The sequence below is a fragment of the Podarcis gaigeae genome, assembly GCF_964106915.1.
Source record: "Podarcis gaigeae genome assembly, chromosome: 5".
NCBI lineage: Eukaryota > Metazoa > Chordata > Lepidosauria > Squamata > Lacertidae > Podarcis > Podarcis gaigeae.
In genome coordinates this window covers 100,474,509-100,500,341 of record NC_139681.1, presented here as the reverse complement: position 1 = coordinate 100,500,341, position 25,833 = coordinate 100,474,509, and the positions used below count along the sequence as shown (strand labels likewise).

At 48.4% G+C, this 25,833-nt stretch overlaps 1 protein-coding gene across 2 annotated transcripts in view; it reads left to right on the top strand.

Annotated features, from left to right (window-relative positions):
* Positions 1 to 452: 452 nt before the first annotated feature.
* The window catches only part of FGF12 (fibroblast growth factor 12), a 229,674-nt gene continuing 204,293 nt past the window's right edge, over positions 453 to 25,833 (top strand). Inside the window, exons 1-2 of one of the 2 annotated variants that reach the window (XR_014564434.1) lie at positions 453 to 1,320; positions 1,469 to 1,693. Coding sequence is in view for 1 of the 2 variants with exons in the window: in XM_083739940.1 (XP_083596066.1) it covers positions 1,687 to 1,693 (7 nt within the window). In the remaining variant the exon portion in view is untranslated. The remainder of the gene's footprint in view (positions 1,321 to 1,468; positions 1,694 to 25,833) is intronic. The other variant, XM_083739940.1, reaches the window with a different exon arrangement.

The following is a 25,833-nucleotide window of genomic DNA, read 5'->3' as shown; positions in this document are numbered from 1 at the left end:
CCCCCATATCACCATGAACAGAAATTCTCATGGATGCACAACAACATGGACATTGGGAGGCCATGGGCATGTGAGCACCCAGAGGCAATGCTCATTGGGGTTGTCACAATCAGGTTGTGTTACACCAGAGGCGGACTGACCCTTTGGTATGTGTGCCACTTGAATTCTTCCAGTGGCGATCAGACCGGCCTGCTCCCTGTTGAACTTCTGGTGCCCATGGGAGATCTTTAGTCTTCTATCAGGCATCTTAACAGAACTCTGGTTTCATTGTTTCAACTGACCATTATTATTTTTACCTCTTTCTGCATTTTATTTCTTGTGCACCAACTGCAGTTAAGTGGCATATAAATTCTTTAAATGATAATAATCAAAAACCAGATCCCCCCCCCCCAAGCCTAGACTGCTAATTTGGGTTAGAATGGTGGAGCCCCTCTTAAGTCTGGTTCCAGCCTCCTTGCATCTCTTTTGGAGTTTTGTCTTCTCCAGTTTAGCAATGAGGTCCCAGTATGCTGGGACGAGGCGGAGCTTGCAAATAGGTTCGGTTGGAAGCTTGGTTAGGTTCGATCGAGCTGTGGAAGTCCATGTCTGGCTTCCTGCGAGCGGCAGCTGTAAAAATGCAAAAAAAGGCCCTTGCCTCCTTCCTCCGGGCCTGGTTGTCCGAGACAGCCCGCCTTCTTTGGCCCCTTTCGCAGAGCAAGGCGAGCCTTGCACGAGGCGGCGAGGTCCGGCGGCGCTCGCCTGCCCTCTCCCCGCTCTCCCTTCTCTTCCGTCGCGATGCTGAGGCAGCGCCGAGCTTCGCCCCCAGGGGCTGAAGTCAAGAGCATCGCCATCCCGGGACCTGCGGACCAGAAAAAGTGTCGTATAAACGCTCCCGGCGCGCGAGGCCAAAAGCCTCGCAGCAGCAGCAGCAGGAGGAGGAGGAGTGGGTGGTGGTCTCCAACCGAAGCCCTCCTCCTCCTCCTCTTTCTCCGAACAGAAACTCATCCCGGGGCGCGGAGAACTCCGGAGTCCCCGGCCACTCCCCGTCCCGCTGGATTCCGCTCTCCAGTGCGCGCTTTCTCCTCGGCCGAGGCCTCCCTGGGACCAAAGCGCCGCGCCAAGCGCTTTTGGCGGCTCCGGGAGCGAGCGCGCGGCCGGAGCGAAGAGGAGGGGAAGGGAGGCGGCGGGGGGGGGGGGGGGCGCATGCGCCCTGCCGGCTCCCCGGCGCCTGTGCCGTGCGTACAACAGAGGCAGCCGAGTGGGCAGAGCCGGCAGTTGTACCTGCAGCACCAGCGCCGGCGGACAGCTCCTCTGCGCTCCGCCCGCCGCCTCCGCCGCCAGGTAACGCTCGCCTCCTGCGCCAGCCTCCATCCCTCCATCCATCCCTCCCTCCATCCCTCCATCCCGGGGTCCCTGCGGGTTGCGCAGCGGCGCGCGGCTCCCTCCCTGCGGGCGCTCACCCTTGCGGTGCTTGCTTGCTTGCTTGCAGCCTCCGGGTGTCGGGAAAGCCTTCGCCGAGGAGGAGCCGGAGGAGGAGCCGGAGCCGAGCAGGAAGAAGCGGAGAGGAAGCCCCGACGCGCCGCCGGAGATCCGGGCTGGAGGAGCTGCGGAAGCCGGAGGAGGAGGAGGAGGAGGACCAGCACCAGCCGAGCCCACCAGCCCTCCCCAAAGTTCCCGGCAACTTCGCGGCGCCCGGACAGCTCGGCCATGGAAGGTAAGGGCGGGCGGGCGGGCGCCCACGGTTTCTCCTCGCCCGAGCACCGCAGTGCGAGCGGAGGTCGAGGCTGGGCAGAGCCCATTGCAGCAGCAGCGGCGGCGGGCGAAGGAGGCTCCGCCGCCGGGCTCTGGGCTTGCGCCGCACGCCGGCCAGGGGGCGAGAACGGGGAAAGGCCTTCGCCCCGAGCGCCGAGGCTGGCTCCCGGAGGTGGATTTCCGGGGCGACTCCCTGGCTCTGAGCCGGGAAGCGATTTAATTAATTTTCTGAATGCAATTGTAAATTGTAGGGCGTGTGTCATGGGAGGGTTGCGGGGCGCCTCGTTTTGCTGGGAAGAGACTCGCCGTACAAGCCCCGTCCTTACCCCCACGCGACGATGCATCTGCTGCATGCAGGACCCAGTGGCGCCATATGGGGGGGGGGAGGGCAATGCTGAACCCCCACCCCACCTTCCAGAAAGGGGGAAGTCGTGCAATGTTGTTTTGGCTGCTTAAAGAGAGTCCCCTTGATCTAGCGCTCCCCCCCACCCGCCCTCCGCGCCTCCGTCAGTGCATTGCATTGCATCCTTGCTCATAAAATATTTCACACACACCCCGACCCACCCAGGTTTGGGGGCGCACCGTGGGGGGGGTCGTGTCTCCTGCATCCAAACAGGCGTATACAAATTGCATCCGATTCGATTTGCTTTGCTCGTTTGCATAAGTACGTGAACTCTCCAAATCTCTAAATATTAATTACTGATTGACGTTGCTGGTGGCCCATCCCGCCGGCCAATGGAAAAAAAGCGTGCAGGGAGACGCTGCTCTTATTTAACACCCCCCCCCAGTCTCATGCTCCCCCCCCCTTTATTACACAAGGTGGCTGGGAAGCTCTGCTACAGCAAGAACGAGGAGCTGGTGTACCCAGGGCTTTCTTTAAGACGGAGGCTGCCTTTGAAACCCCGGGCTCCGTTTTAATAACTGCCCTGTCAATCAAAGGCAGTTTGGGGATATCTGATTATAGGCGACTTCAATCCCACGGCGGGATCCCACCCTCTCGAGCGGCAAGGGGGATGTACCTGAGGTTCAGAACAGGCCCCGCAAAATGAGTGATTCCGTTATATATGAACAGCAGCACCAGGGAATCTCATGGACTCCAACACCTCGATGAAGGCTTGTTTTCAAAGCAGACTGCTCCCCCCTCCCCCCTCCCCTGTTGTGATGTAGGTGTGTTGCTGGTCTGCACGGTGGATGCCATAAAAATCGTGGGGTGGGGACATAATAACCCATTATATGCATAGTCATGCATCCAGAAGCAGATGGATGCCTCTCCGTGTTGCTGGCGGGCGGGCGGGCGGGCCAGCAAGAGGCAGCCTCGGGAAGGGAGGCGAGCAGCCTCTTCCCTCGCCTTGGCAGCCAAAACAGCGCTATTACCAGAGATTCTGCGATAGCGTGGCGCGATAGCCCTCGCCTTCTTGGATCTTGAGCGGCGAGAGGGAGAGGGAGGGAGCCATCTGGCCGCGGTTTCTGCCTGGCCATCCTAATTCGGTGCTCACGACTTGCAAGGATGCGCTTTATTGCTGTCGAAGTTCTTGGAGCCCTTGGCTTGGCGGAGAAGGCTGGGGGGGGGGGATCCTGGGCTTTGGCTACTCCAATATGTTTTTCGCCCGGGGGTGGCGGCGGGGTCGCCTTGCCAGGATCTTCAGTGCGAAACAGGCTCAATGAGGCCTTCGAGGAGGACGGAAGGGAAGGAGAATTCGGTGTGGCAGCAACTGCTGGTTCCTTCTTGGCGGTTCCAAAAGGGAAGGCGGGTCCCAGCGCTGGGCCCAAGAAGGGCACGTTCCTCTGCTGAGGGGGGCTCGATTCGTCTCTCCCTGTAGGGAACTGGCAAAGCACTCTTGACATGGGAGGAGGAATTGAAGGGTTAGGCGAGGGTTGGAGCAAAGGCTGGAGGTTGCAGGATCCAGAGCAATTATTTTCAGCCGGCAGGTTTCCCTACAAGCGACGGTCTGCTGTTTCAGGATTGACAACCACATTGAAACCCCCTCCCGCATAACATATTCCAATGACCCTCAAGGGCCAGCAACTTGGAATAATAACATGAAAAGCTGGTGAGATCCCCAGAAGGGCAGGGCACTCCTGCGATCTAGCTCACCTCTGCCCCAGACTAGCCCGAATTTTGGTGAATTTCCATTCTCGCTCTCTCAGATTTCACGCACAGAGACCAATCTGTGATTGGCCATGCACTTAAAAGGGGGTTTCATCTAATAACCTGCAAAGCGGTGTTTGTGAGGACTGAATTCCGCCTCCTCGGTTACAGCCTATCATCCCTGTATCATCATTCATTCTTCAGGGTGCAAGAACGGTGCTTCGTTAAGGAGAACCTCCCCCGTACATTTATTTATTAATTTCAAAACTTCAGTGCTCGCAGTTTCCACAGCGTTCCTTCCTCGGTAACACATTCCCCTGTGGGTGGTCGCCTCTCAGGCCTGCGCCGGCCTCACCTTTGGCCCTGTCGATCCTGCGCGGGCGGCCTGTGCGGCCCTTCGCGCCAAGGCAGGTGATGCCGGTGTTGCAGTTTGCCTTTCTCGCGCGGACTGTGCCATTTCAGGCCACAGGTGGGTGAGAGAGGGCCTTGCATGGAAAGCTCGGAGATCAGAACTGCCTAGTTTTCCATCGGAAGGGAAACCTTCCATTTTGAGCTTTCTATTCACTTTTTACATGCCTTGTCAATAATAGCAGCATTTCAATACATATCTTCCCCCTCTGTTCATGCAAGAATGGGAAAGTCCCAGGAGTACTAATGAGTCTGGATGTGCCTCTCTAACACACCAGGGACTTTAAGGATAAAGCTCTCAGGGCGAAGAGCCTGGTCCCCAGGCTAATGTACACTTTGCTTTTTAGAAAGGTATCTTTCCCTGGGAAATCTAGAAAGTGGCCCTGGAGGCGGTTGAAGGAGGAGATTTGTGACGTGACACCCTTGCTGCCCCTTCGGTTTTCTGAAGCTGGTTTTAAAGTTATGCTGCAAGCAGGTTTATAGCTTTTCCCTTCTCCCCAGAGGTCTGTAAGAGGTTGGGGTGGCACAGCAAAGATCCCTAACACAAGGAGACTCAGAACCCACCCCAAACTACAGTTCCCAGAATAAAAGGTAAAGGGACCCCTGACCATTAGGTCCAGTCGTGGCCGACTCTGGGGTTGCGGCGCTCATCTCACTTTACTGGCCGAGGGAGCCAGCGTACAGCTTCCGGGTCATGTGGCCAGCATGACTAAGCCGCTTCTGGTGAACCAGAGCAGTGCAAGGAAACGCCGTTTACCTTCCCGCCAGAGCGGTACCTATTTATCTACTTGCACTTTGACGTGCTTTTGAACTGCTAGGTTGGCAGGAGCAGGGACCAAGCAACGGGAGCTCACTTCGTCGCAGGGATTTGAACCACTGACCTTCTGATCGGCAAGCCTTGGCTCTGTGGTTTAACCCACAGTGCCACCCGCGTCCCTTGTTCCCAGAATACTTTGGGAGAAAACATGACCATCAAACTGAGCCAAAACCAGTATATCTTGGCAGCAATCATGGCCATGTGGACTAGCCACTTAATGCAAGGAGTAAGGCGTAGGAAGGCAGGGAGGAGAGATGGGATGTTGCAGCCTCCACTCTTGGGTCAAGATGGATTATTTCTCCAGTTCACTTTTAATTTGTTTTCCACCTTTTTAGGGAACTTTACAAGGCACAGAAACAACCAAATGTACAACAAAGATCACACATCCAATAACAATCCGTTGCAATGGAAATAAGTCAGAATTTTTAAAAAATGACTTTAAAATAAACAACTTATATAAAATGCAGTAGTGTTCAATGATCCATTTAGAATATAATATTACGCAATGAAATTAACTCTCAGAGCATCAGCAAATAATAATTAAGCAGAAACTCAATCTCAACTGTTACAATAAATCATTACCGATTAATCACATAATGCCTTCTTTATATTCTGGATGCATGTTCTATAGTATTATATTAATAATATTTTTGCAGCTTTGCAATTGTCATGGCCTCTGGCTAGTACGATAAACTTCCAGAACTGAATACTAGACTATAATCAATAAAAACAACAGCAAAGTCGCAATACACAAAAGACCATGTCAAAAGCATGTGTCGGCTGTGCTGCACTTTCCGCCTCTCTCTCTCTCTCTCTCTCTCTCTCTCTCTCTCTCTCTCTCTCTCCCTTGGTGGACTCCAGCAAAATCTCTGAAGCCTTGGCATCGCTCTGTCTTTTCTGCTCACTCGTCACTCTTAACAGCAGCTTTTTTTGCTGGGATGGAGCAGAATGCAGCTCCAGCCCACTCATCAGCTTTGCCAAGGCTAACAGTAGTTAACACTGGAGATTAGGGATGCCTTGGCCTTTGGCCACGGCCTTTGGCTGCAATGAAAAAAGGACTGGCCCAAGGAAGGAAGGAGGGCTGCATGGAGCCAGAAAGACAAATTTCCAGCCCGATCCCAGTGGCTGATCTTGCAGTCATGGATCATGCGCTCCGAAGAAGGGCGAGAGGACTTCAGAGGGCTCATTGCTGTTGCTGCTTTAGGAGCCCTGCATGGCAGGAGATCACACTAGTCCACGGTCCGTGTATCTGAGGCATAGCCAAGTCCCCCAGGTGCAACCCTGTGCAATGATCCCTCACATCCCTGCAAAGCTGTGAGCAACCGTCCCACTCGCTGGAAAGGACAAAGGGAGAGTGTGATCTTGTGCTCAAATCCTTCTTGTGGCTTTCCCAGAGGCCTCTGGCTGGCCTGGCCTCAAAAAAGAGATTGCCCAGTTGGGAAAGGTTCAGAATAGGGCCACCCAAATGAATGAGGGGCTGGAGCGGCTGCCCTGTGAGGAACAGTTGCAGCCTTTAGGGCTTTTTAGCTTAGAGGAAAGGCGAGGGAAGTTTGTAAGACTATGCACAGAGAAAGAGGGTGGGGGAAAGCTTTTCTCCCTCATAACGCTAGAACTCGTGCACATCTGATGACGCTGAATGTTGGAGGATTCAAGACAGAGAGAAGAAAGTCCTTCTTCATGTAGTGCAGAGATCGAATGATGGAATGTGCTCCTGGGGGGGGGGGGGCAGGAATGGCCACCAACCTGGATGGCTTAAAAGAGGATGGGACAAATTCATGGAGAAGGAGAGAGCGATTGGTGGCTCCTAGTCAGAATGGCTCTGCTCTGCCTCCACAGCTGGAGTTACAGATAGGTAGCCGTGTTGGTCTGCCATAGTCAAAACAAAAAAATTTCTTTCCAGTAGCACCTTAAAGACCAACTAAGTTAGTTCTTGGTATGAGCTTTCGTGTGCATGCAATAAAAACAACGGTGTATCTGAAGAAGTGTGCATGCACACGAAAGCTCATACCAAGAACTAACTTAGTTGGTCTTTAAGGTGCTACTGGAAAGAATTTTTTTTGTCCACAGCTGGAGTCAGCGATGCTTCTGAATCACAGTCGCTGGAAACCACAGGAAGGGAGAGCTGCTCTTGTGTTCGAATCTTGCTTGCGGGTTTCCCACTGAAGCATCTCTTTGACTTCTGTGAGTACAGGATGCTGGACTGTATGGGCCACTGGCCTGATCCAGCAGGCTGCTTTTATGTCACCATTTTTTTCTGTCAACATCAGGGACTGTAGTGTGGCCAGTTTTTTAACAATTGTCCTGCTCAGAAGGTGCAAAGCACAGGTGGGAAAAGAAGTGGTGGAGAAAAGGAGGTGACTCCGCCAGTGACTCCGCCTTCATCTCTGATCGGGGTGCTGTGTGCTGCACTGAACACACACCGACTCTGCCCTGGCAGTTTTTTTAGGGCCTAAGTGGGCGTGATCATAGAATGGTAGAGCTAGAAAGAACCCCAGGGGTCATCTAGTCCAACCCCCTGCAATGCAGGAACCTCAAGATTCATAATTTTGCAGGAGATTCATAATTTTATTATTTGAAATGCACTTTTGTGTGCATGTCTCTGAGAAAGTGATTAGGGTTGGGGAAGGGGGGATACAATCATTTTTTCCTGTGTTGTGGCCCTAATTCTACCCCCACCCCTGTAGCTGCTATTAGTTGTGGAAAGGAAAGCACGCAGGCATATAGCAGCTGAATAAATGGATGGAAGAGTCGGATGTGTGTTGGGGAGTTCCAAAAAGAGAGGACTAGGACCTTGAGGATAATATGGCGTGTAGGATGTAGGGATAGGGGCAGCATTTCCATGGGGCAGAAAAAGAACAGACCTAGGGGAAAAAAGACTATCCTCTGACCATAGACAGTTCTTACTAGGGGTCACTGTGAATTTTTTTGGGAGAGAGGAACAAAGCATTTATTCTAAAAGGCAAGGAGTGCATGTTGTCCCCTGCATACTTCTCATCTGTAGGAAACCCCCCAGCCCCCCCTTTCCTTCTTTAGGTCCCCAGCATGTCCATGTGCAAAGACTTCACCGCAGGACTTTTTGTCCTGGGACAAAAATGTATAAACCCAGCAACCTGTGTTTACCGTGATATTGAAAATATAAGCTGCTACAGTCTACTTTGAAAGCCGTGAAACGCACAACACTGCAGACTTTGAGGGTGAGTGTTATTCGCGGGCTGGAGTAGGACTTGGGAGACCAGGGGTCGAATCCAGACTCCGGAAGCTGGCAGGTTGAATTGGGCCAGCATCCCTCTCTCCTGCCTTGCAGGCTTCGTGGGAGGATTAAAATGGGTATGTGGAGAAGGGGCTGTGTCCCACCTTGACGCTTCCTGGAGGAAAGGCATGGGGCAAGATGTGTTGGGGGGGGGGTGTTCATTCTCCAGGCTGGGGAAAGGTAGCCTAGACACGGACTCTGAGAAGGGGGCCAAGAAGGGTGGGCTCAGCCAGTGCCCAGAGCACTGTGACATATTAATAATTCTTCATGAGTTCTGCTCTCCCTCTTTTCCCTAGCAATAAATGCCAGAAAATGCCATTTCCCCAAGAGTCATGGAACAAGCAAGGGGAAGGGGGGGGGATCTATTGATGACAGAAGTTTATACAATTATGTCTGGCATGGAGAAAGAGGATAGAGAATAGTTTTTCTCCTTCTCTCCTAACACTTGCACTCGCGAACACACAATGAAGCTGAAGGTTAAAGGATCCAGGACAGAGAAAAGGAAGGACTTCTTCATGCAGTGCAAAACGAAACTGTGGAACTCCTCGCCACAGGAGGCAGTGGGCCCCCCCACCAACTTGGAGGGCTTTAAAAGAGGATTGGACAAATTCATGGAGGTGGAAAGGGCTGTGAATGGCCGCAATGCTTCTGAATCCCACATGCTGGAAACCACAGGAGGGGAGAGTAGCTCTCTCACTCAGGTCCTGCTTGTGGGTTTCCCACTGCGAGGACAGTTGGACTAGATGAGCCACTGGCCTGATCCAGCAGTCTCTCCTTGTGGTCTCATGTGCACAAGCAGCACCAGGCCTGTAAGGAAGCCCCCTTTCCAGGAAAGGCTGTCTGTCCCTAGGGCTCCCTCTTCTCTGACCCACACTTCTCAACCCCCCCACTCCTTCCCCTCCAGTTCTCCCCCCTTCTTTCCCTCCCGCCCTCCTGCTATCTCACTGAGGTCCTTCTCCTTTATCTTGGCCGGAACTGAGTAAACTTGCTGACGGAGATGAGCGATGGATGAGGCTGCTGGGGGCTGATGTAGCAGGATGGTTTTCTGGCGAGAGGGAAAGGCGGCTGTTTGCTCAGCACAGTTGGGAGACAAAGGAAGGGCAAAGGCGCAGAAGGGGGTGCTGAATCAAGAGGTTTGGGGGCTGCTGGGTTCATGCTCCAGGCCTATATGCAGGGAACTGGCACGACAGCTTTCTTACCCTTGACTCTTTCCTTTCTGCATCACTTTGGAGAACGGGAATATTTCATTCCTTCTCCTGGAGTTGTTTTTATTTGTGTTCTCCTCTGCTGCATATCTGATGGATGGAGTTAATCTGCGGGATGTTTCTGCCCTAAGGATTTATGGAGGGCAGCCCACAGCGCTCCGTGTTTTATGGGCACAAGAGGATTGGCGTAGATGTCCTGCCTGCACTTCTCTGGAGCAGGGAAGGGTCCTTTCCGGTTCTCGATTGTTCGTGATACATTATTAATGCAAATAACGTTTATCCTGAACTTGAGGACTGCATATGAGAGAGGGAAAGCAGCCTCTTCAAAGGGACAGAAGAGTGCAGATAGCTCACAGAATCATAGAGGTGAAGGGTTGGAAGGGACACCAAGAGTCATCTAGTCTAACCCCATGCATGTAGGAATTGCAGCTAATCTTTGTGCAAAACTTCCAGGCAGTGGGAACCCAGCTGGCTGCTGAATGGGAGGATAGCATCTGGCCTCGGGGAGAAGGGCCTCCTATAGCTCAGTGGCAGAGCGGTTGAAGGAGCTGGGTATGTTTAGCCTGGAAAAGAGGAGACTGAGAGGAGATAGGAGAGCCATCTTCAAATACCCCAAGAGCAAGCTTGTTTTCTCCTGCCCTGCAGGGTAGGACTTGAATCCATAGCTTCTCGTTAGAGGAAAGGAGATTCCGACTCAACACTAGGAAGAACTTCCTGGCAGTAAGAGCTGCTCCACAGTGAAATGGACTCCCCCGGGAGGTCTCTCCTTCCTTGGAGGTTTTTAAGCAGTGGTTGGGTGGCCATCTGTCAAGGATGGTTTAGCTGAGAGTCCTGGATCGCAGGGGGTTGGATTAGATGACCCTTGTAGGACCCTTCTGACTCTACGATTGTATGATAAGCCAGCAGTGCCTAATCACCTCAACTCAAGAGAGGATATTGCAGAGTTAGGAAAAGGGCAACCAGAGGGATAAGGTGGTGGAGCACCTCCCCTATTAAGAAAAGCTGCAGCGCTTGGGAATATCTAGTTTAGAGAAAAGGCACATAAGAGGCGGCCCCCATCTCATAACGCTAGAACTCATGGAAGGAGAATGCTGGAAGGTTCAGGACAGATATAGAAAAGTCCTTATTCAAACAGCATATAGCCTGTGGAACTCACTGCCACTGGAGGCAGTGGATGGCTTTAAAAGAGGATTGGACAAATTCTCGGAGGAGGTGAGCGCTATTGGTGGCCACTATCCAGAACAGCTCTGCTCTGCTTCTGCAATTGCTTGCTGGTTTCCCATTGGGGCATCTGGTCGCCCCCTGTGAGAGCAGGATACTGGATTGGATTGGCCTGATCCAGTGGTGTTGGTGGGGAGAGAAGCCTTCCTGGCTCCAAAGGCACAGGGGTGAATCTCTTCTTCCTGCTCCTGCAAAGCGAGTGTTGGAAAGTCCATTCCTGGCCTCTTGCTGAATCTCTTTCTTTCCCCTTCTTTCCTCTCCCTGAGTGGCTGCAACATCTGCAAATCAGCGTGTGCCCCCCCCTTCTTCCAAAAGATCCAGAGAATTCAGAGATGCCCTTATGGCGATGTCTGAGTGAAGAGCGTTCAGTATGCACACTCTCAGGTCCATGTAGGGAGAGAGAGGAACGGGGAAATATCAATTTTTCATTCAAAGGCCCTTCTGCCGCACTTCACGGTGGATTTGGTGCGCCATCAACCACTATATCACGAATGGGGTTTTCAAAAAGAGGCAGCAGGAAAGGAAAGGCAAGACGTGGCCTTAGAAATAGTGACTGATCTGTGCAAACTGCACAGCTGTGGAAAAAAGAGATACAGCAACAGGGAAAGGACGGAAAAGCCACAATCCGTTGAGATATCGGCAGTTTTTGCTTCAGTTCATCCTTTGCTTGTGGCAGAGTATAGCATCATAGAATTGTAGTGTTGGAAAGGACCACCAAACAGCTCTCACAGTCAGGAAGTTCTTCGTCATGTTTAGTCAGAATCCACCTTCTTGTTGTTTTAATCCATTGGTTCAGATCCTACCCTCTGGAGCCGCAGAAAACAAGCTTGCTCCATCTTCCATGGCTCAGCCCTTCAGATATTTGCAGATGGCTCTCATCTCTCAGTCCTCTTTTCTCCAGGCTAAGCATACCCAGTTCCTTCAAGCGTTCCTCATCAGGCTTGGTTTCCAGACCCTTGCTTATCTTGGCTGCCCTACTCTGCACACCTTCCGGCTTGTCAAGAGCCTTCTTCAATGGAGCTCAGAACAGGATGGAGTCTTCAGGTGTGTTCTGAGCAAGGCTTGGTAGTCAAATTCCTGGGATGGGTCTAGCCTTCTTTGAATGCATCCCATGGATTTTATCTTCCCCCATTTCCCATTGTCATAGGCAGAGGTGGAGGAAGGGGGCTGCGGTAGGTGTGGTCTGCCCCGGGTGTCACCACTGAGGAGGGGGGCAAAATACCCGGGGGCACTCACTGTGGGGCCTGCAGCGCAACAGAGCCACACATCTCTTCTGCCCAAACAGTCCGCCCACTGTCTCCTCCGCAGCTGTGGGGCAGCTGAGTGTGTGCGAATGTTCAGGGGTGCAGGAGAGGATATATTGTTGAATTATAGCCTTTCCAACTTGTGTAAACAAGTTCACAATTTAGCAGAGTAACATTCCCCATTTTTGTAAAATTAGCAGATGCGTTTGCTCAGGCTCGCTAAAGCCTTTATAATAACTGTTCTGGTATTCTCCCCTTATTCCCTCATAAAAGATAAGACATGACACAGTCTTCTATAAAAGTATAAAAAGGTTTATTCACACATCATTCTGTTCACAATAGGATCCCAGAAGGCAGACTTAGAAAAGTAACATATACCTGGAAACTATCTCATAAGGAGACCGTCCCTTTGTCCTCTCTTGGAGAGCATCTTTGGCTAAGTAGATGTTGCTTCTTCGATGCATGTAGTCAAAGAGAGAGAGATGGCTGCCCTGTCCTGGGCTTTTGTCATTACCTGCACAGGTGAGGCCACGCCCACCTCTAGTCACATGCAGAGGAAGTCTGTCCCAGCCCAGAAGGAAACAGGAAGTTGACCTGCTGGCTAGATAAACATTCCTCCCCATGTGTAACATGTTCACTCTAGGAATGTTGTGCTTGACTGCTCTTGTGTTTCACATCCCACAGAGTGGGAGGAGGCATGCAGACTCCGGAGGCCCCGCGGTTTGCCCCACCCCTGTGGACAACTCGCCCCGCCCTCGCCCCACCCCTATGGGCGGCTCGCCCTGTCCCTGGGTGCGCCACTCCAGGCGCCCAAGTGGCTTCCTCCACTGCTGGTCATAGGGGCTTGGAATACTTCCATGAGGCTCATAAAGCAGCACAGTGCAGGAAGGTGTGGATGTTTCCAGCATGGCAGGGTTGGGGAGTCACAAACAGGGCTGGAAAAAAGAAACCTTGCACAATGAGAGCCAACTGCTAGCATATGTCTCCTGCACAAATCACCTTGAAACGAGTCAGAGGTGGACACGAGGGCACTGGTGCACATGTCTAAGTCACCTTCAGAGATTCTTTTCTATGCTCACCTGGCACCCACATGAGAATGTAAGAACATAGAGAAGAGCCTGCTGGATGTAGGCTCTTTGGGAATGTTCTGGGGTGCAGGAGAGGATATATTGACTAATTATATCCTTATCCCAAAATATCAGCAGAGTTTATAAACATTCCCCTTTTTAGTTCGCAACGGTAACGTCTGCACAGGTTCACTAGAACCTCTATAATAATTACTCTGGTAATTTCCTTTTGTTCCCTCTTAAAATACAAGACACGACACAGTCTTTATAAAAGTATAAAAGAGTTTACTCATGTTCTGTTCACAATATGATCCCAGAAGGCAGACAGCTTAAAAAAGGTTACATACACTTAGAATCTATCTTATAGGAAGATAGTCCTGTCCTCTCTTGGCTGAGAGCCAAGAGGGCATGTTGCTCCTTCAGAAGATGATGAGAGAGAGAGAGATATGACTGCCTGCCCTATGCTTTTATCATTTACCTGCACAGGTGAGGCCACACCCACCTCTGGTCACATGCAGAGGAAGTCCCTCCCCAGGAAGTTTACCTGCTTACTGGACAGACATCCCTCCCCATGTTCTAACATGTACACTCTAGGAATGTTGTCATTGACTGCTCCTGTGTTTTACATCCCACAGGCTCAGGGTCCAACAAGTCCAGCACCCTGTTGTCCCAGTGGCCGGTCAGGTGCTCCTCTGGGAAACCTGCAAGCAGGACCCAGGCACAAGAGCCCTCTCTCCTTCTGTGGTCTGTGGCAAGTGGTATTCAGAAGCAGTGCTGCCCCCCAATGCGGTGGCAGAGCCAAGCCATTGTGCCCAGGAGCCATTGCTGGCCTTTTCCTCCCCCATGACTTTGTTGTGTGGTGTAGTGGTTAAGAGCGGTAGTCTTGTAATCTGGGGAACCGGGTTCGCATCTCCGCTCCTCCACCTCCAGCTGCTGGGTGACCTTGGGCCAGTCCCACTTCTCTGAAGTCTCTCAGCCCCACTCACCTCACAGAGTGTTTGTTGTGGGGAGGAAGGGAAAGGAGAATTTGAGCCGCTTTGAAACTCCTTAAGGGGAGTGAAAGGCGGGATATCAAATCCAAACTCCTCCTCCTCCTCCTCCTCCTCCTCCTCCTCCTCCTCTTCTTCTTCTTCTTCTTGTAAAGCCATCTAGTTTGGAGGCCATCACTGCCTCCAGTGGGAAGGAGTTCCACAGTTTATCAATGTGCTGCCTGAATAAGTTTTTTTTTTCATCTGTACTGAATTGTCCAACAATCTGTGTCATTGGGTGTCCACGATTTGTAGTGTTATGAGAGAGGGAGAATAACTTTTCTCTGCCTGAATTATAATCTGTCCTCCTTTTTCTTTCTTCTTTGGCGATCCCTCGTAGCCGAGTAAGATTGTCTTCCATAAACACGGCTTTACCAGTGAATCCGTAAGTGACTGTGGAGGCCAATTCTGGATCCACACGCAAACGTTACACCATTGAATTGGATTTGTGGCGCTGCAGATGGATTATTTTGTGCTTGTTGGTGCAGCACTTTGGTTTTTGGGATGTTGAGTGATAGGCCAAGCTTTTTGTAAGCTTCTGTTAAGATATTTAGGATGGTTTGAAGGTCATCCTCTGAGCGTGCGCACACTACGTTGTCATCAACATACTGAAGCTCTATGGCAGAAGTTACGGTAACCTTACTCTTTGCTTTCAGCCTGCTCAGATTGAAGAGCTTTCCTTCTGTTCGATATATGATTTCAAAGACTTTGTAATGTTCCTAGTTGTTTTAAATTATTAAATCACTGTTAGTATTTTTTATTTTTATTGCGACAGTGGCTCCCCCGCCCTTTTTGGAAAACATGGCTAGTCAGTTGTATCCAGAGAACATCAGCTATTGGGTATTGTACAAATAATAGATAAAATAGTCTTTCGTGGTCCCCATTCTAGGGTGGGTAGCAAGCTCTGTCACCATGGCTGTAGTTTGAGCTCACCTCTTGAAATGTAAATCCGGTCGATGGCTCCGGTCACTTGCCTACGGGAGCCTGATTTTTTGAACAGGGCCTAACATCTCTGGCAGCAGTTCATAGAATCACAAAATTATGGAGATGGAAGGGATGCCAAGGGTCATCTAGTCCAACCCCAGCAAGGCAGGAACCCCAGCAAAAGAATCCCTCGCAGATAGCTCTCCAATCTCAGCTTAAACCTCCTGGGGGACTCCATTCCACTGCTCTTACTGTCAGAAAGTCCTTCCTAATGTTTAGTTGGAATCACATTTCTTGTAATTTGAATCCACTGGTTCAGTTCCGCCCCCCCTCACACACACACTCTGGAGCAGCCGTGGGGGGCAATGAATTCTCAGCAGACTCCTCCAAATTTTGCCCCAAATTCTTCAAATCTCAAAGCATATCAGTCTGTTGGTTTGAGGCCTTTGGGAAACAGTGGGCTGTTTGTTAACATAACCCTCTCTTTAGGGTGTTGTGGTGGTGACGGGTGACGTGTGGTTTGGGAATGTCTAGCACAGGGGTTGGCAAAAAAATTTAGCCACAGGCCAGTTCACTGTCCCTCAGACCTTGTGGCCGGCCAGAGAAACAGCACCGGGGGGGGGGGGAGCTGGAAGAAGAGATGAGGGGGCCAAGTTGTCCTCTTCACCCCCCAGCTGCTGTGCTCACCTTCCCTGGGGCTGCCGCCAGCGCCGCCACTGCTGCTGCTTCTCATGGGTAGGCAGAGCGAACTCGCCCATGGAGGGAAGATGAGCGGCATGAAAGGGCTGTCTCCATAGAGGGGCTGCTTAAAATGGCGCTCAGCCAGCTCAGCCCAGCCCCCTTCCTCCTCTGGGCAGGGCAGGGAGAAGCCAGGAGGAGGGAGGGAGGAGACACCGCCGTGGTATGTGTGAGGGAGAGGGGAGGGAATGGTGCGGGGGGGGGGGAATGGCGCAGCGCAAATGAACAGGATCTCCACGCCGATCCACGGGCCAGATCCTGAAGGCAAGTGGGCCTGTTCCAGCCCATGGGCCTTAGTTTGCCGACACCTGCTCTAGCTCATAGAAGGTTATTGAGCAACCTCTTCACCTGTTTTCAGTGTAAGCTGCAAGTTGTTCTGGTGCAGAAATATTTTTTTTTCCAATATCCAGCAATAGCTAGGAGCATATCTATCTATCTATCTATCTATCTATCTATCTATCTATCTATCTATCTATCTTTCTATCTATCTATCTATCTATCTATCTATCTATCTATCTATCTCTATCTATCTATCTATCTATCTATCTATCTATCTATCATCTATATCTATCTATCTATCTATCATCATCTATCTATCTATCTATATCTATCTATCTATCTATCTATCTATCTATCATCTATCTATCTATCTATCTATCTATCTATCTATCATCTATCTCTATCATCTATCTATCTATATCTATCTATCTATCTATCTATCTATCTATCTATCTATCTATCTATCATCTATCTATCTATCTATCATCTATCTCTATCATCTATCTATCTATCTATCTATCTATCTATCTATCTATCATCTATCTATCTATCTATCTAATCTATCTATCTATATCTATCTATCTATCTATCATCTATCTATCTATCTCTATCTATCTATCTATCTATCTATCTATCTATCTATCTATCTATCATCTATCTATCTATCATCTATCTATCTATCTATCTATCTATCTATCTATCTATATCTATCTCTATCTATCTATCATCTATCTATCTATCTATCTATCATCTATCTATCTATCTATCTCTATCTATCTATATCTATATCTATCATCATCTATCATCCATCATCTATCTATCTATCTATCTATCTATCTATCTATCTATCTATCTATCATCTATCTATATCTATCTATCATCTATAATGGACCTGGAAGACATCTCAAGGGTTGTCACATGGAGGATGGAGAAAGCTTGTTTTCCCTTCCTCTGGAGGGTAGGACTCGAACCCATGGCTTCAAGTTGCAAGGAAGGAGATTCCGGCTAAACATCAGGAAGAACTTTCTGAGGGTAAGAGCCATTTGACAGTGGAGTGGACTTCCTTAGAAGATGGCGGCCTCTCCTTGCTTAGAGGTTTTTTAGCAGAGGTTGGATGGCTATCTGTCAGGGATGCTTTAGTGGAGATATCTGCATACCAGGGGGTTGGACTAGATCCCTTCCAACTCTACAATTCTATGATAAGCCAGCAGTGCCAGAATCCTGTTCCGTTTATGCCATTTGGGAGGCTGGGAGTTACACGTAGGGAGAGCACAGTCACACTCATGTCCTGAGTGAGGGATTCCCTTGGGCATCTGGTGTTCCAGTGTTGGAACAGACATCTCAACTAGATGGGTTGCTGGTCTGACCCAACTACGCCTCTGTTCTTACGCTCTTACATTTTGGAGTGTTACATGCAGGGCTGGATTTAGGTCTGATGAGGCCCTCAGCACCTGAAGGTAATGGGGCCCTTGATATGTCCAGCTGTCCTTTGTCAACAACAAATTGCCACTGTTTTTTGTGTTAAATATATGCTACATGGTAATTTATGGATCTAATAGGTATCTCAAGCCATTTGCACATGCAGATTGTAGGCACCCTATATATAGAAAGGAGCAAACCAGGGATATTTGAGGGAGCAGGCTAGCAGGTGGGGCCCATGACTTACATCACAGGAGCTTACACAACACAAAACACTGTTGCTGGATGTAGGTTTTATTTGATTTGGGTTTTATCTTTTTTATTTTGGAAATGTACATCCAGTTTTTTCCCTTTACTTTTTTGGGGGCCCCCCAAGAGAGTGGGGCCCTAAGCTAGAGCTTGTTTTGTTGTTGTTTAGTCATTTAGTCATATCCGACTCTTCGTGACCCCCTGGACCAGAGCACGCAAAGCACTCCTGTCTTCCACTGCCTCCTGCAGTTTGGTCAAACTCATGCTGGTAGCTTCTAGAACACTGTCCAACCATCTCGTCCTCTGTGGTCCCCTTCTCCTTGTGTCCTCCACCTTTCCCAACATCAGGGTCTTTTCCATGGAGTCTTCTCTTCTCATGAGGTGGCCAAAGTCTTGGAGCCTCAGCTTCAGGATCTGTCCTTCCAGTGAGCACTCAGGGCTGATTTCCTTCAGAATGAAGAGGTTTGACCTTCTTGCTGTCCATGGGACTCTCAAGAGTCTCCTCCAGCACCAGAATTCAAAAGCATCAATTCTTTGGTGATCAGCCTTCTTTATGGTCCAGCTCTCACTTATACATAAATCCGGCACTGAGAAGAGCTCGTGACCTTCTGAGGCCACCCATTCTCTTGTTGGACAGCTGTCACCATGGGGAAGTTCTTCCTGACATTTGGTAATTGGAATCCCTTGGTCTGAGTCCTCCTCTCTGGAGAAGCAGAAGACAAAGTTGCTCCTTCTTCCAGGTGACAGTCCTTCAGCTGTTTGAAGATGGCTGTCATGCCTCCTGTCAGTCTTCTCCAGCTCTTTCAACTGTTCCTCCGACTCTGGCTGCAAACTCGGGCGAGATGTGTGGCTTCCTGATGTGGAGATGGCCACACAGAATGTGCTCCTGCGTTAAATCCCCGCAAGGCCCAGGCGGAAATGACTCGCGCTCCCGAAATCCCTGATTAATAGTGTGTTACCACGATAATGCTGCGTCCCATCGTCATCTTGGAATGAGTGACGGCCGGTTGCCTTATTAATCACTAAAGCTTTGGGTTCCATATGTGCAGATAAGCCCAGGAACGGACTCTGTGCTTTCTGGGCCAGGAAAGGCTGGCTGGCACCTGTCTCTCTGTGTGTGTGTGTGTTTTCCACACAAATAAAAACAAAACAGTGAACACACACAAACAAACACAAACATGTATAATTTCAAATCTTTTTTTCATAACCTTACTTCTCGGACTTTCCCCTCCCTCCCCTTCTCTGCTTCCCTATTTTAAAAGTTTCTTCAACAACCCTTCAGACCGGTTAATTAATCACTTATTGTCTTTTTAAATTTCTTCTGGTAATTAATCTATCAATCAATTGCAGCTGTAATTCCATATTTTCCTTTGCCTTGACATTTTAACATTCATCAATATTACAACAGTTCTTAAGATATACTTTAAACTTCTTCCAATCTTCTTCCACCGTCTCTTTCTCTTGGTCACGAATTCTGCCAAAATGGTATAGGTGCAATATATTCTGAACAAAAAGCAAAGTTAATTGTAAATAATGTGGTTATTGAAGAACTTCTTATAGAAAAAGGGACACGACAGGGGTGCCCAATATCCCCATTGCTTTTTATATCTGTCTTGGAGGTTTTGTTAAACATGATCAGGAGAGACCAGCTGGTTAAAGGAATTCAGGTCTGAGCCAAACAATATAAACTGAGGGCTTTTGCAGATGACTTAGTATTGACCCTACAACAGCCAGATACTAGTACGAAAAGAGTTTTAGAAATAATTCAAGATTTTGGTCAGGTAGCAGGATTTAAGTTGAATAAGCAAAAAACTAAAGTCTTGGAGAAAAACTTAACAAATGTTGAAAGAGAGAGGTTTCAAAATGAAACTGGATTAATGGTGGCAAAGAAAGTTAAATATTTGGGGATTAATATGACATCTAAAAATGTGAACTTATTTAAAGATAACTATGACAAATGTTGGACAGAGGTAAAGAAAGATCTAGAAATATGGTCAAACTTGAAGCTTTCCTTGTTAGGCGGAATTGCTGTAATTAAGATGAATGTATTGCCTAGAATGTTATTTTTGTTTCAAACATTACAGATTGTGGACAGATTGGACTGTTTCAAGAAGTGGCAGAAAGATATATCTAAATTTGTCTGGCAGGGCAAAAAGCCCAGAATAAAATTTAAGATATTAACTGATGTTAAAGATAGAGGGGGGTTTGCCCTGCCGGACTTAAAACTGTATTATGAATCGGCAGCTTTCTGCTGGTTGAAAGATTGGCTACTTCTTGAGAACACAGACATTCTGGATTTGGAAGGATTTGATAACAGATTCGGTTGGCATGCATATATATGGTATGACAAGGTAAAAGTTCATAAAGGTTTTAAAAACCATATTGTCAGGAAAGCATTATACAATGTTTGGATTCGATATAAAGACTTGCTGGAAAATAAAACTCCTAGGTGGTTATCACCAATGGAGGCTAAGGAGGTGAAAAAACCTAATATGGATTCTAAATGGCCAAAATATTGCGAAATCCTAGAGCAAGAGAGTGGAAAAATTAAACTACAGAGTTTTGAGGAAAAAAAGTCTAAGGTATGAGATTGGCTTCATTATTATCAAATAATGGAGGTGTTGAAACAAGACAGGAAAATTGGCTTCCAGGTGGAGAGATCAAAACTAGAAACAGAACTGATAGAACCCAATACTAAGAACCTATCAAGAATGTATAACCTGCTGTTGAAGTGGAATACACTAGATGAGACAGTCAAACCAACTATGATAAAGTGGGCACAAGATATGGGTCATGACATTATGTTTGCGGACTGGGAACAGTTATGGACCACCGGGATAAAATTTACGGCATGTAATGCCTTAAGAGAAAATATTATGAAAATGATTTATAGGTGGTACATGACCCCAGTCAAGCTTGCAAAAATCTATCATTTGCCCAATAATAAATGTTGGAAATGCAATGAGACTGAAGGTACCTTCTATCACCTTTGGTGGACCTGCCCGAAGATTAAGGCCTTCTGGGAAATGATTTATAATGAAATCAAAAAGGTACTTAAATGTACTTTCCATAAGAAACCAGAGGCATTTCTCCTGGGCATGGTCGGCCAATTGGTGCCAAGGAAGGATAGGACGTTTTTTATGTATGCCACCACAGCAGCAAGGAATTCTCCTAGCAAAGTATTGGAAGACACAAGAACTACCCACGCTGGAAGAATGGCAGGCGAAGGTGATTGACTATATGGGACTGGCAGAGATGTATTTTAATATTTTGTTGGAAGCCTGTCACGGTCTGGTCTACGGGCGATCAAAGTCCTGGCTGAGGATGTCAGGACTGGGGGCAAGATGGCGGGGTGGGAGCAGGAACGAGAGTCCAGAAGCCAGGGGTCCGAGGGTCAGGAAGCAGGGGGTCACTAAGTCAAGGGTCCGAGGGTCAAGAAGCAAGGAGTCAAGAAGCCAAGGTCTGGGGATCAGGAAGCAAGAAGCCAAATGCAGCGAGGCAGGAAACGTGTTGCTGTGGCAAAAAGCCGAAGGGAAATGCTGACCTTATATCCCTTCTGGCTCTAGCCACCAAGTGTAGTGAGTTACCAAGTGGCCTCACCTGTGCGGCTGCACCTTGCCTCTCCAGAGCAAACTTAGGAAGGCCCCAGTCCTGCACAGCCCTACTGGTCACAGGGCCCGGCTCCTGCATGCACTCCTGACAAAGCCGCCCAGAGTGGCTGGGGAAACCCAGCCAGATGGGAGGGGTATAATATAATAATAATAATAATAATAATAATAATAATAATAATATCATACAAAGCTTGCGTTGTCCACCTGAGGTTTTTGCTTACGCGCTGTTCCCTATCTCACCTCGGCAAACCCGCGGCCTCCGTGTTTCTCGCTTAACGAAGGCCCCTGACTTTTGGCCACTCTGCGCTTCTAGCATTCAGAGAAAGGAAAGATCTGCTTCTGGGCCCAGGTCCCGCTTCCAGGCGGCTCCAGAGGGCAGGACCCAGAGCAGTGGGTTCAAATGACAAGGAAGGGGATTCTGACTCAACGTCAGGAAGAACTTTCTGAACCTAAGATCTTGTTTTGACAGTGGAGCGGACTCCCTGGGGAGGTGGTGGACTTTCCTTCACTGGAGGAGGTCTTCAATCCATTGAATAAATGGAGCCCTATATTCCAATGCAAATGCAACAATATCAGTCTTTTGGCCAGAGCAAGGGCATGGAGAATCCATTTCCATTGTCCAGTTGTCAAATTCCATATAGTAAGTATGTATATTCGAAAGAATGTACCCTATTTTTCTGTGTGTAGGACGCCCCCATGTATAAGACAACCCCTATTTTTTGAGCCCAGGATTAAGAAATAATTAATTGCAACATTCCGTGTATAAGATGACCCCCAATTTTAAACTTCAAAAAATTGGGGGGAAATATAGTCTTCACGGAAAAATACAGTATATTCAAAAGAATATTATTTTCTGAAACTTTCAGCTCCTTGCAAAACTTAGGAATCTTCCTGTTCTGCCAGGCAAAGAGCTCTGTGTAGCTTTTGAAGCTTGCCTTTGTTGACAGAAGCAATAATAATAATAATAATAATAATTTTTATTATTTTGTTGTTTGGTTGTTTAGTCGTGTCTGCCTCTTCGTGACCCCCTGGACCAGAGCATGCCAGGCACTCCTGTCTTCCACTGCCTCCCACCGTTTGGTCAGACTCATGTTTGTGGCTTCGAGAACACTGTCCAACAACAACAACAACAACAACAACAATAATAATAAATAATCACTTGGCTGTCCCCTGAGACTTAACAAGGAAACAGATCTGCATCTTGCTAAATTGCAGGGAGGCGTCTAGCCATAGCCAGTGCACAGTAGGGGGGGGGGGAGGGAAATTGGTTTCTGGGAGTTATTTTTTGCTACCCTCATTCTCCCGTGATGCCTTTCTCTCCCTTTCTGCTGTGTAATTAGAGCGCTTCATCACGAAAAGCCATTCCTTTTAACGGCCCCGTTTTTAATTTGCGTTCAGTCACTCACCGCCCCCCCAACATGCTCGCACCCGAACTTGCCGGCAAGAGCCTGAGAGGCCCCTCGATGCTTCGCTGGAGGATTTGCTGCAGGAGCTCAGCAGATGGAGATTTGGGGCGGGGGGGGGGATGCTGAATGGTGGGTGATGCCGACATCGCGTCAGATGGCTTCATTGCCGCTTTACGTACGTTCAGCCGGTGTTTTTGGTGTCTGCTCGCTTGTTCAACCTGTGCTTCTTAAACTTATCTTAACTAGTAAATAAATCGAGGCTTTTCTCACCCTGTAAACAGGGGTCACAGCCTGCTTGCGGCCGTTCCCTCCTTATCCTTTTATATATATATATATATATATATGCAGGTTTTGGTGTCCTCGGGTGTCTTCCCGTGTAAAAGTTGGGGTGTCTAGGCGACGTTTCGACGAGGTCTCACTCGTCATCTTCAGGCTGGTGCTTTCGGCTTCTTGTTACTGGAACAGAGCGGGATCTCAATGTTTGAGTTCCTATAAATACTGTAGAGGGGGTGTGGTGTCTAGCCTCCAATGTTCTGGGCAGAGAGGAAGTTCCCAGGCTAGTGTGCCTTTTCTTCTTTTGTTCCTTAATTACTTGAGGGATACCTTGAGTGATTTCTTGAGTGATATCCTGAGTACCACTTAGGTGGGTGGTACTTGGGTGGTGGGTGGTACTCAGGATATCACTCAAGAAATCACTCAAGGTATCCCTCAAGTAATTAAGGAACAAAAGAAGAAAAGGCACACTAGCCTGGGAACTTCCTCTCTGCCCAGAACATTGGAGGCTAGACACCACACCCCCTCTACAGTATTTATAAGAACTCAAACATTGAGATCCCGCTCTGTTCCAGTAACAAGAAGCCGAAAGCACCAGCCTGAAGATGACGAGTGAGACCTCGTCGAAACGTCGCCTAGACACCCCAACTTTTACACGGGAAGACACCCGAGGACACCAAAACCTGCATATATATATATATATATATATATATATATATATATATATACTTTTTATTAAGTTATCCATATTTTATTACATTTCAATAACAAAAAATAATAATTCATGACTTAAGACATCACTTAAATAAAGCACCAACCTCCTTCCTCCCCTCTAACAGACTTCCATATCTCATTACCAATTTCTCCACATTCCTAAATTCACTTTTTTACCTTAAATCAATCTTTTAACAATCACCTACTTATAAGTAAATCAGCTCCTTAATTTCCCATTACCAAACATTTCAACTTAAACCTACAAACGTATTCAACTGCTTGCAATTTTCTTTCATATCGAGTATAAATTTGCCCCAGTCCTTTTGGAACAAATCATCACAGTGATTCCAAATCTTCCCCGTCAGCTTCACCAGCTCCACGCATTTCCTCCTTATCCTATTGCCCTCCTCCCTGCCCTGAAAAAGAGGAGTTTCCCAGGATGGGCTATTTTGGAGGAAACATCACAGCTATCTGCCAATCACCCATTCCCACCACCCTTCTGAGTAATACCCCTCCCCACCTTCTCACTATATAGAAGGGTTTGGAAACTTCTGTTTCAGTGTATCTGAAGAAGTGTGCATGCACACAAAAGCTCATACCAAGAACTGACTTAGTTGGTCTTTAAGGTGCTACTGGAAGGAATTTTTTTGTTTTGACTATGGCAGACCAACATGGCTACCTATCTGTAACTGGAACTTCCCCTGGGGGGTTCAAGTACAGTGGTACCTCGGGTTAAGTACCGTACTTAATTCGTTCCGGAGGTCTGTTCTTAACCTGAAACTGTTCTTAACCTAAAGCACCACTTTAGCTAATGGGGCCTCCCGCTGCTGCCGCACCACAGGAGCACGATTTCTGTTCTCATCCTGAAGCATAGTTCTTAACCCGAGGTACTGTTTCTGGGTTAGCGGAGTCTGTAACCTGAAGCGTCTGTAACCCGAGGTATCACTGTCTCCCAAAGTCCCAGTCAGTCAGACTTTATTCGGTAATTCATTCCTGGACATAGTCTGCAAGACCATTTCCTTCAGGACACAAACTATATCACGAAATATATGTTATCTTTATCTGTTCACCTTCCGGCAACCCAGCACTTCGCCATCCCTCATCCAACCGCTGCCCTTGAAATGCAACTTTCGTTGTTGTTTAGTCGTTTAGTCGTGTCTGCCTCTTCGTGACCCCCTGGACCAGAGCATGCCAGGCACTCCTGTCTTCCGCTGCCTCCCGCAGTTTGGTCAAACTCATGCTGGTAGCTTCCAGAACACTGTCCAACCATCTCGTCCTCTGTCGCCCCCTTCTCCTTACGCCCTCCATCTTTCCCAACATCAGGGTCTTTTCCAGGGAGTCTTCTCCTCTCATGAGGTGGCCAAAGTCTTGGAGCCTCAGCTTCAGGATCTGTCCTTCCAGTGAGCACTCAGGGCTGATTTCCTTCAGAATGGAGAGGTTTGATCTTCTTGCAGTCCATGGGACTCTCAAGAGTCTCCTCCAGCACCAGAATTCAAAAGCATCCATTCTTCGGTGATCAGCCTTTTTGATGGTCCAGCTCTCACTGGGCTATTTTGGAGGAAATTCCCCTGGGCGGTTCAAGTACCCCAAAGTCCCAACCAGTCAGATTTCATTTGGTAATGCGTTTCTGGACACAATCTGCAAAACCGTTTCCATCAGGACACAGGCTATATAGCGAAATATGTGTTATCTTTATCTGTTCATCTTCCGGCAATCCAGTACTTTGCCATCCCTCATCCAACCGCCGTCCCTGAAATGCAACTTACTCAACCCATTTTTATTGCTATGCATCAGAACCCTCCTTGTACCATACCTGGAGTTGTTTTTTACTTTAACAGCCAGCCGTTAGGCTCCTCTTCCAGCCGGTCTCGTGGTCAGGTCGTATTCTGGGATATGTGACGCCAGCCTCCCTTAAATCTGGGTCTAACAGAAAATCCAGCTTGGCTTCGTAAGGTTCGGTGGAGTCCTGTTCATTTATATTGAACAACCTTGGGCTGCATCCTGCCTTCTGTCTCTTCTGGCACAAAGGCGGCAAACACATCTTATTCATAAGCGATAAGGAAAATAAACAAAAAAATTCCTTCCAGTAGCACCTTAAAGACCAACTAAGTCAGTTCTTGGTATGAGCTTTTGTGTGCATGCACACTTCTTCAGATACAC